The following is a 13943-nucleotide window of genomic DNA, read 5'->3' as shown; positions in this document are numbered from 1 at the left end:
CTGTTAAAAGCTATATGATTTTGACTCTCTAAATAAGTTCTCCAAGGGGGTTTGTTGTCTTCTTTGCACTTGACAGTTTTTATATATTTTTATATTTAGCGCCTGTGCTGTTGAAGTTAATGTTTTCAATATTTTTTAAAATTGTTTTTTATTACTTACATTAGTTATAGTAATAGTTTTTTTCAGTAATTTAATTATAAATTAACCAATAACAGTAACCTAAAACAATTTTGATTTAAAAATATTTGTAAAACATACCCAAACTGAGATCTCAATAAGTAGCTCACATCTTTTTTTCAAGAATTCATCTTTATATATTGGTGTATTTTTGTTCACCAAAATAAAATTCTAACGAAGAAAAACTAAATTGTAGCAAAATTTGAGTAATTATTCAATGAAATAGCCTGTTTTTGTAGCAATGAAAGTTTATTGTTTAGTGTGGTTAAGCAACAGCTGTGATATCTCTTCTAATATGTCTCTTGGAAAAATGAACCTGCAGATCATCATTTTCAAGGCTAATATCTACCATTTCTATCCACCATTGATAGTCATACACACAAGCAATAGAGTCTTTTTCCCTAAGTGAAAGTGGTGGAATACTTGACAACAGATGATCTTCTTAGTCCTTGGAGTCTGAAGTAAAGTAACATCTTACAATGCCTTTTGACACAAGAACATATTTATGGTAGCTTCTAATACGTTAATTTTTAATTAATTTTGATGGAAGTGATACACCCAAAATGCTACAACCAGCATCCAATCGTTCAATTTTGTGATGTGGGGCAATATATTGCTCTTGGTCTTTACATTCGTATAGTTCTTTGTTCTGCTGAAAAAAAATACTTTTGAAACAGTTAACACAAAGAGACTTTCCAGGTACTAAATTTAAATTTGGAAAATGTGTTCTTTTAGAGCTTGCTCTAATGTTATTTGTCAAGTTTTTCTTAACTGTTTTTTTTTATGAGTTCTCAAAGGGTTGCAACAGAACTGTCAATGCAGGTGACTGAATGTTGACAAAAACATTTTCGTGATATTTACAAACACTAGTGACATCTGAATTAACATGTAAAAAAATAAGTTATTTGTTTTCATCAGTAAATTCACAAATTTTAATGAGTTCTTTTGGCACTGTACCAGTACAATGTTTTGACACTCTTCATTCACATAAATTCCTATGGGACATTGTTCTTCCATTGTTTTACTTGAAAAATAATGTAAAAATTTAAATAATTTTAAAATTTGGTAATATAATGATGAAAACTTATTTATTTAATAAACACTTTCAAAAATAGGATAAAATTTGTGACACTTGGTAAAGATGTGAACAGGTCACTGACTAATGTCAGTCACACCAGTCTGTAACTGCGAAGCTAAATGATGCAACATGCATAAATGAGCATGTTGCAGCATGAATTTTCCTGATGACTGGAAATGAATTCAAGCGCCTGTTATGAGATGAGCGCTGCAATTGAATGGTTCAAACAAGCCTATTTCAACTATAGTATTAAGTATAAAGATATTAAATCGCCAAGAAGAAAGAAATCCCTTTTATTAAGTCAAAATTGTATTGCTTGTAACAAGTTTTTCATGATTTTTGAGAGGTTATAATTTTTTTATTAGTACAGTACACAAGAAACTATTTTATTTTCCATAAACATCTACAAAAACACTACAAGTGGTGGAAATAAAAATTTTTTATTACCAGCCCGTCAAACTTATTTGAAGCCAAAACTTAAATCATGTAAAAAGATTAGTTTCCAAAAATTCATAAATATTTAGGGTTAAGTATTATATCACTATTCATATTATTTATGGTAAAACTACTAACAATACCTACATGTAAAAAAATAATTCAAACTGTGTTTGGCATCCTCGCCTCATAAAAAAATTACCAAAAGTAAAATTTCCCTGTTTTTCAAGATCAAATTTATCGCTAATTTTCTCGTAGAAAGAAGAGAGATAGGTAAATAGACCGCTAGACCACTCTTTCACCCTGAAAAAATATGAATATATTACTTTTTGGTTCATTCTTTCCGGACTTACAGTTTTTTAGTTACGATTGTTTTCATAAACCCTTGCAATCACAAAAATAGGTGTGTGTACCATAACAAAAATGGCTGCCACAAATAAACTGCTTAAATAAAAATAAAAAAAATTTTAATTTTAAGGTCCTGAGACATGTGGAAAACAAGTGGGTGAGTTTCAATTTTTTTTGGTGGAATTTGTGTCAATTCTTGGGTCACGTTAAATGGATTGACCCAGAAAGATATTTGGAATATATGTAAATTTGTACAATGTAACAAAAAATAAATATGGTGCAAAAACAAAAAAAAGTTTCTATGTGTAGAAATTTACTTTTATAATTGAGATTAATAAATTCCTTAATGTGTGTGTGCGCGTGTGTGTGTTTCCTGAATGAATTGCAAAAATTCAGTTAAAAACCCGCAGTAAAATAAACACTGATAAAAAATAATTCCTCTGTAGCAGAGATTTGAGTGTACAAGATTACACATTGTTTACATATCATTCTCATCTAATTGGCCCATGGTAGGGTAGTTTTATTGTTAACTACTTGAACAAATTGCAACATACACATTAAGGGAATAAAAAGTATACATATATATATGACAGCATTTAGAACCACTGCTTTCTTTCCTTTCCATATTAATTCTACACAGTCTAATATGAATTTGGTTGTCAACATTATTTTTCCCTCCTTATCACACACTGTATGAATTTCATTTTTAATTAAAGTAGATTTATATTGTTTTTGTAGCTTATGGAACTCTCTTCTTATTAATAAATTTATATTCATGATCAATATCAAATCCTGCTTAGGTGTGACATTTTTCATACACTATAAAGTGACATTTCCATGTTCCATGCACTAGCTTCATGCTTATTTTGCGATAAAAAAATTAATATTGTTTACAATCAATTTTTATGAGAAAATGCAATCATATATTCTTATTTAGTAAATTCTGACTATTATAAGATGAATATTTTTATAATCTGTTAAGTATTTATGAGAAATAAAATTAGATTTCAAAATTTTAGGTAACATTATCTCTGATGATCGTGATAAATTATATTTATCATGATAAAAAATTTCACCGCAAGCAATATTAACACTACTGTCAGTAAGATTAGAAAAACTAAATCATGAGAATTACTCGAACAGTTTAACAAATTATTTGATTGCAGAAGCTTACAATTTGTAAAAAACAACATCATCTTGTAAGGTAGTGTTGTTTTCAACACCCATTTATATGGTGAGTAACAGCATTTTTAATATTTATATTTGTATGGCAACATTTAGCAAAAGAAACATTTCTTAGGTTTTCCATATAAACCCTGGCACAGTAAAGTCACCTAATACTAATAATAATTTAACTGTTGCTGCGCTGTTTGTGTATGATAAGCGAATTACATATACAATTTATTTTACTTTTATAAATTGTACAATAAATCATAAACATATTTACTTTGTAGCATTTATTTATTGCTTTTTATTACAGAAAATAGATTCAGTACAACTGAAAGAGGAGGAACTGCTTGAAATTATGAATAATCAAAACAGATCTCTAACAATTGAAGAGTTTAACTTAGTTAAACCAGAAAATTTAAAAGTTGAAAATGAAGTGGTAAGTGTTAGATTTTATATACAGTGGCACACCAATTATCCAGATGGACATTTCAAGGCCAAATCTGGATAATTGAAAAGGGTAATTTAAAAAAGGTTGTGTGATTCTATATTTAATAGGTAATACAATAAGTAAAACAAATAAAAGGTAAATGTGTTTCAGTTAAATTAAGAAGAAATTTGAAAAATGAAAATACAATGTACAGTCTAAGAAAAAAGAGATAGTAATATGGTACAAAAGATACACTATATCGACATTTGCTTTTATAATCACTTTTACAAAGGTTTGTATATATATATATATATATTTTGTTACTAATATTTGTTGAGTTGCAAATAGGCAGTTAATTAACACTGCTGTAACAGCTGATTTTTGAAGTCAAAAGGTTGTAAAGTTCAAATCCTAGTAAAATTTAGTTGCTTTTATAGACAATTAAAATCTAAACCATGGATACCTATAGACTTTGATTGTTGGGGCTCAATAAACCATATGTCACAGGAATGTTACGCCTGAGTGTACAAGACTACACATTGTTTACATGTCATGCATATCATCCTCATTTAAGTGGATGTTCGTGGGATAGCTTTATTGTTACTAGTTGATTACTAGTTTCAAAAAGAGTAATGACAATATTAGTGGTGTAACCATGATTAGGAGTTTTTACAATTTGTGTGCCTGCATCTACATATGCTATCAAATTTTATTTTCATATATCCAGTTTCTGGCTCTGAAATGTCTTAATATCAAAGTGTGCTCATTTTATTCTAATAAAGTGAATGAAATTTAGCCTACCTTTCCAGTAAACTTTCATCATCTGCTAAAATTTTTTCTGGTGTATATACATCTCTGAATTTTTTAACAAGATAGTCAATAATCGATTTTATTTTTTGGAGATTTATTAGTATTATCATCATGAGTAAAATTGAGGGAATACAATAAAAGTTTGATTCTTTGGGCTAACACTTTTCCAAATCCAAGAGTTGTAAAAAGGAGATTGTTTGTGTAATAACTTTCAGTTTGTGGCTTTCAGGTAATTCCTGATAGCATATATACAGCTACAAACAAAAGCATCTCATAATTATCAGTCTCTTTCCACAGGTGAAACCTCAAAAACTGGTTTGGTAGTTATTTTTTTTTTTAATGAAATCTTTGACATAAAGATTAGTCTGCTTGACATAAAGAATGTCAACTAATTTATTTGTAAAAAATAACCCGAATAATGAATATACATTGTTAGGACATATAGAATAGAGAAACAATATGATACTACCGCTTCAGCAATAAATTAGAGTAAAAATGGAACTAGACTCGCATATGTTACAGTAACCCATCAACAAACACAATTAAATGGATCAATTCATAATTCATCAGTGGCACTTTTCAGCAAAAAAGTGGATGACGAATTATTTCGTCAAGGAAATTTTTATCAGGGTAGTTATTTGATGAGTTATTTCATCAAAAACTATGAAGGGGTTAAATAATTTGTGTCTTCTTTTCTGTCTTTGATGGGTTGAAAGACCTTTTTTTTAAATATTTTTTTAATTTACAATGGTATATTTAAGTTTGTCAGAATAAAAAAAGATATTTTATTGAATATTAATTAATTTCAACATTTTTGTAAGGTTTTTTCATCTTATTTTTATAGAAATCTGAGATCTCATTAAATGATGACATTCCACCTCGGATTAATCTTAAAATTAATGATGTACACACTGTAAAGGCAGAAGAAGAGGAGGAATTTTATCCAGGTCATGTAAGTATTTATAATTATTGGATATTGTAACATACATGATGAGGTTGGACAGAACCCTGAAAAAGAAACTAAATTATGAAATATAGGTAATAGGAACTATAGTAACTAAAGTACACACGCCTTTGACAATGAAAAATTCATAACTTATTTCTTTGCAATGGTGGCAGAAATATTCATTAATGAAGTAGAAGAATAAATCTATCTTTTCCTTAATGAATTTCTTTAATTCACAACTTCACCCATCTTGGGAGTGAAGAAATAATGAAATTTTTAATATCTCAATGTTCAAGGGAGCTAGGGCCTCGGTTAATGGCTTAAAACCTTCTCTGGGGTAACACATATGTATTCTGAAATTTGAAAGTAATCAGTCAGCTTCCTCTCACATGATGCATGAGCAAACAGACAAACTATATATATATATTCCCAGTTTGAATTTTCAAAATCGGATGATTGTTTTCTGATATAAGAGCACCTCCAAACAAGTTGTCCAGGGGCACCCCGTTTGTTAATAGTTCATAGTAATGATTGGGCTAGCCTCCCATGAGGTGTTCGTATACCTACTCTAGCCTCACATGCATACCCCCAAGGGAAGGTCATTATTGTTAAACAGAAAGAAATTGTTCAAAATTTAATATTACTCATTATTTTTGTAATATTTTCAGTCGACTGATATGATGCATTCAGTTCAACCTCACCTCACACAGTGATGACTCACAGTTCATTAAAGATTGTGCTTCAACCAGAAAATCTCCACTACTACAGATATATACTCATTTTTTTTTTGAGATTGAAAACATATCTAAAAACCTTCTCAGTTATGCTGAGAAATGTGGGTAAAAATTTGGTTGAAAGTGATTAAGGAGTTTTTTTGTTTATCCCAAACAAACGATAGCCTCTGCCTCTTTATATAATAGTATAGATAGAGATAGGAAGTATTATCAGCAAGTACTGCTTTGTTAAAGTGAAGCTTAATTCTAAGAATATATATTAAATTAATTTTAATTTCACCCAAAAAGATTTTTAATTTGAAAAAATTAACAGATTGCTGGCATGCAGAAATAAGAAAATGAGTGAAAAATCTCATACACAACCCAGCAGCTGTTTTTAACATATGAATAGATTGTTTTTAACATTTTTATGTATTCATTCAGAACAAATAAATTTTGCTGCTTTTGCAAAATAAATTCTAATTTTCTTATCATTAAACTTTAAAATCCAATATCTTCATTGTTTGCATACTATCTAATTCATAAACTATCTACAATGCTAACTTCACTCATCGTAAAGTTCTTGTTCAGCTATTATAATTATTATTACTGTACATCCATTCTCAACATTGAATATTTTCTCGATGTATGGAAAATAGCTGAAACCAATCAAACTAGGTAAACTACCTGATGGTATAACATCATATCGGCCACTTAGTATGAGAAGTGTGCAGCAGTAACTGACCCGCTAGACACAATCAATGTAATAGATGTCATGTTGTTAGAGTCGTGAAATGGACAGTTAAGGCCTGTCACTGTAATCTGTGCAGATGGGTGGTGTCTGCATAATTAGTTAATGTTGGATTTTGGAAATGAAATCTTACTGGTTCATGGCAGTTTAATAATTTTTTGAAGTACTTCGTATATTTTTGCAATTGTCTTTGTTGTTAAGGCCTAATTTTCCATTTTTATTCTCAAGCAAAGGCTGGGTAATTGTATTTGGTAAGTTTTTAAATTTTTGCAAGAGGTAAATTTTTTAATTTATTTATTTATATTTAATTTAATAGACAGGCATGAGACCCATGAATGCAAAATCAATAAGTACATAATAAAATAGAAAATAGTGTTTTTTTTTTGTTTTACATCGGAAGTGGGAAAACATGCCTAAACCAAACGCTCAGTAGCCTGTACATACTGGGTGTGAGGTTCACCGCCTACTGCAGTGGACTCGCTAAAAGCCCATTCCCTCAGGCAATGTGGTACTGGAACTGCTGTAAAGGCTCAACTTCAGCACTACGTGCATCACAGGTACACCTCACATTCATGAAAATATTTACACACCACATTCACATGATATTTACAACTCAATATTTACTATACAAGTAGATTCTTAACTCCACACAGCTATGCTAGCCTTAGATGGCAGGAATGCATTTCATGGGAGCCATTGCTGATGGCAGTGTCGAGGCACACCTGTCACCTGCCCCCAAAGACTGGTGCCCAGCACTACCCTCAACTGACATCTTTGCTGCTCACCTCATGTTCTTCCTTTAGTAGTTTCTGGTGGAGCGCTCCACCAGAAACCACTGTGGTCAACTCCACCAGAAACCATGGTCCAACTCTCACCGAACAAGAGCATCAACTGCATGACCCCCAAGCGAGTCCAAACCATCACATGCCAATTCTTCCTTCCGCCTAGGACACATGAAAAAGATGTGCTCCAATGTGTTAGTTTCTTCACAATACTGACATTGATCTGTACACCTCCTTCCAATCCTGCAGACGTAGACCCCAAATGACCCTTGGTCTATTGACCAATACAGCAGCTACTTCTGGGATCAAAATATAGCTCTAATGTCCTTTTGGATTCTTCCACCTCCTTTTTTTTTTTTCCTACTCTCCCCGATCGGATATCCAATTAAGTATACTCAGTCGGGGAGAGTGTCCTTTTACTCTCAAAGGAGGCGTCCCCCCACCCGCCGGCTATACGTCCAGCACGGCAGGTTGGCCTCCCCGTTCTCGGATCTTTTGTTTTACATTGCCTGCCTCTAATCCCCCGCTTTAGAGCCAAGGTCCGGCTATGCCGTCCCCCAGCGCCTCAGCAGGGAACCGGGACTCGGTCTTTACGCCTTTGGCCTCTAATCGACAGCGCTGACTCCACAAAGAGCCTAGGCTCCCGCAGGGACGACCCCGCCGACCGGGACTTGGTCTTTTATTTTAACCCAAACTCAAACTCCCCTGGAGTTCACCCCCTTCTCAGGTACCCGCACACCAAGGCGTACAGGCCCTCCATGGAGTGACTGTCCGCCCTACCCTACTGTTTATACTCCCATTCTTCTGTCTTCATCCTCTTTGGCCCGCAGGACCTCCCCGGCGAACCTGCAGAACCATTCCCAGTTCTCATTGTTGTACCCCAACCGGTTTATAAGATTTTCTGGTGTAAGACCATTAATTACTATTTGACCTCTGTTAACGGCCCATCTTGGACATATGAACAACGTATGTTCGGCATCGTCGTTCTCTGGACAATAGATGCACTGCGGGGTGGCTCTCTTCCCGATCCTATACAGATACTGACTGAAAGAGCCGTGCCCCGACAGTAATTGTGTCATGTAAAAATTGACATCTCCGAGTCTATTGTTATTCCAGGTTTTAATATTAGGGATTAGGCGTCTGGTCCATTCTCCTACTCTGGACCCTGCCCACTCTTCTTGCCATTCTTGTTCTATAATCCCTTCCATCTCTTCTTTCGACATACCGCTGTGTCTGAGGGTTCTGGCTTTTATCTGAAGGTCTATGGGTAGGACCCCGGTCAGTACGCACAGCGCGTAATACGATACCGTACAGTAACTAGCAGCTACACGCAACAAATGCCAGTCTATGGACACTTCTCAACTTCTTTTTATTTCGCTGTATGTTCATTGCCGCCCCCCGTATGGGAGCCGCATACAGTACCGCCGAAGTGGTAGCCGCGGTTATCAATCTTCGAATAACCATTTTAGGTGTGCCGTGGTTTTGAAATAATCCTCTTAATCCCTTTACAGCAGGAGTAACTCTCCCACAAATCATATCAATATGCTTGCTGAACCTTAAACTTTTGTCCAGAAGTACCCCCAAGTATTTTGTTTCTTTTACTTCATCGATTCTCTGTCCTCTGATATTTAGATTCACACTTCTTAATGGTCTTCTACCCGAGAGGACCAGGCAACAGGATTTATTAGGAGCTATTTCTAATTTGTTATCCTCCATCCATTCATCTATTGTTCTAAGTGCTTGGTTTGCCTTGTTCTCCAGTTCATTAATATGTCTGTCTTCTACTAATATTGCGATATCATCCGCGTATCCTACTATCGATACCCCTTCGGGGTAGGTCTGCCTGAAGATTTTATCATAGAAAACATTCCATAAGGTTGGGCCAAGGACAGATCCCTGCGGCACCCCTCCGAATACCTGAAATATGGCTTTCCTTTCTAGGGTTTTGACCTCTATGAACCTATTTTGCAGATATTGATCTATCTGGTTTACTAAGTATTTGCATGGCTTGAAGCGCCTCAATGATGGCTGTCCAGGAGACCGTACCAAATGCGTTTCTAACATCAAGCATTATGATCATGGGGATTTTTGCTAGTCCTCCATGTACCGCTTCTGCAATTTAATGCCCAGTTTTTTACCTTCTCGACTCCGGTCACCGTGGACCGTCCCTTTCTAAATCCGTATTGTTCCGGATGTAGACATTGTTTTTCCTCTCTAAGTCTATTTTCTAACAACCTTTCAACTACTTTTCCCATATTATTTATGAGCGTAATCGGTCTATATGCTGTGTTCTCTTGAATTTGTCCTGCCTTTGGGAGGAAGACTGTTCTTGCTTCCTTCCAGCATTCAGGGAAGCTTCTATTTTGTAGGCCGTAGCTGGCTACATCGACTATTTCCCAAGGTACAATTCTAGCTATTATCTTAATGATGGTCGCTGGGATGCCATCTAGGCCGGGGCTTTTCTTATTTTTTAATTTATTTATAGCTTCCATGACCTCTTTTTGTGTAAATCTTCCTCCCTGGCATTCTATCACCTCTCTATTATATTGCTCCTCCGTTCTGGGGAATAACTTTCTGATCTGCAACGCAGCCGTTTCTTCATTCAGTGTCGGAGCTTGTCTCCCAAGACGCTTGGTTACTATTTTGAAAGCCTTTCCCCACGGATCAGCATTCAACTCCTCGCATAGTTCTAACCATTTCCTTCTTTTGGCCTGCTTTATGAGGAAGTTAAGCGTCTTTCTCGCTTGCCTATATTGCTCTGTCGCAATGTTACATCCTATTTCCGAACCAACTCTAGCTCGCAACCTCTGGGCCGTCCTCTTGTGTCTTTGCATAATTCTACGCTGTTCCTCTATCTCCCTGGACCACCAGTAGACCATATTATGTTTAATATTATTTCTCCTCTGTATGTTCGCCATCTCTTCTTTAACTATATTTTGGAATATTTCAGGTGTTATCTGAGTACTATTTCTAATTCTATTTGCCGCATTATTAGCCACTCTATATATCTGTTGATCAGACAGTCTGATATTGTTATTTATCTGTCTTATTTCTGGCCGTTTCTCTCTGAAGTTAACAAAGATGGCTCTGTGATCGCTGGCTGTTTCGTCATTAAGAACCATGAAATCAGCTGCATCAGTGCGCATCCTTCCATCAATTATAACTAAATCCAGGACCGATTGATGCCCTCTTGCTTGGTAGGTGGCTGTTCCGTCATTAATAATGTCATTCCTGTCGCTGCCAGCAATTCCTCCAGGAGTTTTCCTCTAGCGTTCGAGGAGACCGCTCCAGCTAGAACAGTCCTGCAGTTAAAGTCTCCAAGGACTACAATTCTCTTCCGAGCTCGTATAATGACTTGTTGGAGGTCAAGGAGTCTGTTCTTAAGAGATTCCCTGCTGTAGTTAGGGCTGATATATACACCTATTATAATCTTATCGCTTACTTCAAACAGCAATGAGTCCGTCACCTCTACCATACAGATCATAATCCACATTTCCAACGATCTTTCTAATTGCCACATCACCATTCCCATCGGTCAGCCACTGTTCTCTGGCCGCTGAATACACATTAGGTTCGGTGGCCACCAGGAAGTCCGCTTCGTATCTAGCTGCTATTTCTATGCTCAAATCACTAGAGAGTAGGCTCCTGTTATTATTAACTAGTATTACTTTAGTCATGACCTATGTTACAGCACGGGTTCCCGGTCCTATGTGAAGTGGCTCCACAGTCCAGGCATATGGTCGCCTCCTTGCAATCTTAAATTACTTGGCCGGGTTTACCACAGTTGAAGCAGAGGTTTGAACAGTCCTGGCCTCTGCACTCTCTTCTGCTGTGACCGACATCCCAACATCGATAACATTTCTCTATATCCGTCCGGATGTAGGCCCTGCAACTCACCCACCCTACTCTCAGCCTTGCTGCAATTAATTTTGTTGCATTCCTTTGACTTGTGACCACCGTGGCATTTTTTGTGTTTCCAAATGCCTCCCTTAGTGATGTGACCTGAAAGTTTTCTCCTTGTCCTAGTACCTTCTCTACCGCTTCCCTGACCTCTCGCTCAGTAGTGTCGCCTAGCATGTCTTTTACATGAACGACTGTTCTGCGGTCTCCTCTTGTTCTTATATCCACCTGGAGATCCTCTGCTCTGTTCTTCAGCAGGGAGGAAAACTTCCCCGCCTTCTGCGCCTCACTAATTCAGACCTCTAGTTGTTGATCCCTTCCCTGTTTAATTGACAGTATTTCGCCGGCCTCCTCAACCTTAACCTTTTCTTTCATGGTTTTCAACAGATCGGCATAAGATTTACCGGGGGCCCTTACTACGACCGTCTTACTTTCAACGACCGGGGGGGTTCCCCTCCTTGTTGATACTGACCTCGACCTTGCCCTCCCTTGTTCGCTCAGGCTGGGGAGTAACATCCTCTGCAATGTCTTACCCTTCCTCATCATGTATATTACTATTTTTCTCACTATGATGCCCGCTGGACCACTGGGAACCACAAAGACAGCTGACTCCAGCTTACCTACAGCTCTTCGTACGGCCTTTATAATATGAGAGGCCATTATCTTATTTCCTTCTCTAGAGTCATACATTACCGTGTACCTAATTCCGGTATTTGTGATCTTTCCATCTTCGAGGATGGTGGAGTCTTGTAAGATCATTGTCCCAGGTGCCGTCCCAGCATACCGGCTGGATGGCTTTAATCCATTCAAATCGATGAAAAAACAGCTGTCATCTCCTGGTCTTAGATCTTTCTCCTGGGTCAGCCTGTTCATTACCCAGGTTGACCATCGTGTGGGTAATTGTCTATCAGTTGTTCATCTGTCAGCTCTACATCTAGAATATCTGACATCTCGTTCCTGCCATGACTTTCGGTTTGCGTACTTTGGTCAACTGTGTCTGGAGTCTCATCATTTATTCGTTGTAAACCTTTATAAATTTCTGTCAGCTCCCTCTCATGAGCCTTGATTGCCGTTACACTGGCCTTGCCAGTTAGTTGCCTAAGCTGTAATAGTGCATTACCCAGCCTGTACGTAACCTCCTTCAAATTAAGGGGGGCCTCCTCTTCTTCTGATGAGCCTGCTCTCGGCCGCTTGGCGGTTCTCCCCTCTACTTTCTTCCACTTTGCTTTTCCTTGATTTAATCCTGTAATGTCCATGTCTTCTGAGATTTCAGAAACACTATCCCTCCTTCCGGCAGTTCCCCTCGAGGGCCCAGCCTCTGGAGAGGCCTTATCTTCTATTGGAAGCGAGCTTCGGATTCGAAATCAGGGGTTGATTCCGAGTCCTATGATACCCCACACGGGCGGGTGCCCCCCAAAAAATTTGGGGGGGGGGAAGTAAAATGTATGTGTCCAAATCCGGGGTCAAAATATGAGGGGCGGTCAGAAGGTCAGAAATCTTTGGTTTCGGATAGATATTTGGGAATTTTGGTTCTATGGTAAAAACTATAGGAGATATGGAGGATAGGAGTTTGCCCGTGTAAAGTATCGCAAACACTTAGAAAAATTTCTACTAGTACACAGTAAAACTTCTGAAAATTTTACAAGTTTACTTGTATTTCAATGATGTCACGAACAAGCTTGACTTGCAAAATTTGTCTCTATATAAGTTAAATGTATATACTTGAACACTTAAAAAAAAAACCTTATTCAAAGTACTTTTTAACTCACTCTGTCCGTGTAGTTGTATTTACTTACAATCCCACACCCCTTCAGTTCTTAACCGTTGTCCAAAAGGGCAGTAGCAATAAAAGTTTACTACACTTTCCTCAAAATTTTGTATTTTCAAAAAAAAAAAAAAAAAACCGAAACTCAAAAAACTTTGCACTTGTGTCCATTAACCATACCACTATAATTTCCGATGTCCGTATCCAGTAAAAAATCCAAAAAAACCCAATCAAAAAGTAAAATATCGCGGAGCTAGGAAACACGTCTGCACTCGGTTCCGTCCACAACTCGACTCGACTTCTTCCACCTCCTGCTATTCAATAAACATACGGGTCCTTGCCTTCTGTGATCCTATCCCTTTTTTCCTTGGCTATGAGGTCCAATGGTGGCATTCACACCACCACTAGTGAAGCATCCAAGGAAACTGTCCTATATAATTGGGCTACCCTGATTGCCAACTTCCTATACTTGCTGTTCAGTCTGAAGGCCTCCCACCTTACCGCCATCACATACAATATTCTATGTGATAGCAGTAGTATCGGCTATATATCCAACACTACCGTAGACGCTAATATCCTGCGTTTAGATGCCCTGGGACCTCCGACATTGGCCAATAGCCTCATCAGTGTTGAGAACATTC

General features: G+C 36.8%; 1 protein-coding gene across 1 annotated transcript in view; it reads left to right on the top strand.

Annotated features, from left to right (window-relative positions):
• The first annotated feature begins 3563 nt into the window (after positions 1-3563).
• The window catches only part of LOC142317930 (uncharacterized), a 51256-nt gene continuing 40876 nt past the window's right edge, over positions 3564-13943 (top strand). Inside the window, exons 1-2 of the mRNA XM_075354469.1 lie at positions 3564-3629; positions 5290-5397. Of these exons, the coding sequence (XP_075210584.1) occupies positions 3564-3629; positions 5290-5397 (174 nt within the window). The remainder of the gene's footprint in view (positions 3630-5289; positions 5398-13943) is intronic.

This window comes from Lycorma delicatula, chromosome 1, assembly GCF_047948215.1.
Source record: "Lycorma delicatula isolate Av1 chromosome 1, ASM4794821v1, whole genome shotgun sequence".
Classification (NCBI taxonomy): Eukaryota; Metazoa; Arthropoda; class Insecta; order Hemiptera; family Fulgoridae; genus Lycorma; species Lycorma delicatula.
This window is presented reverse-complemented; position numbering and strand designations above follow the sequence as displayed.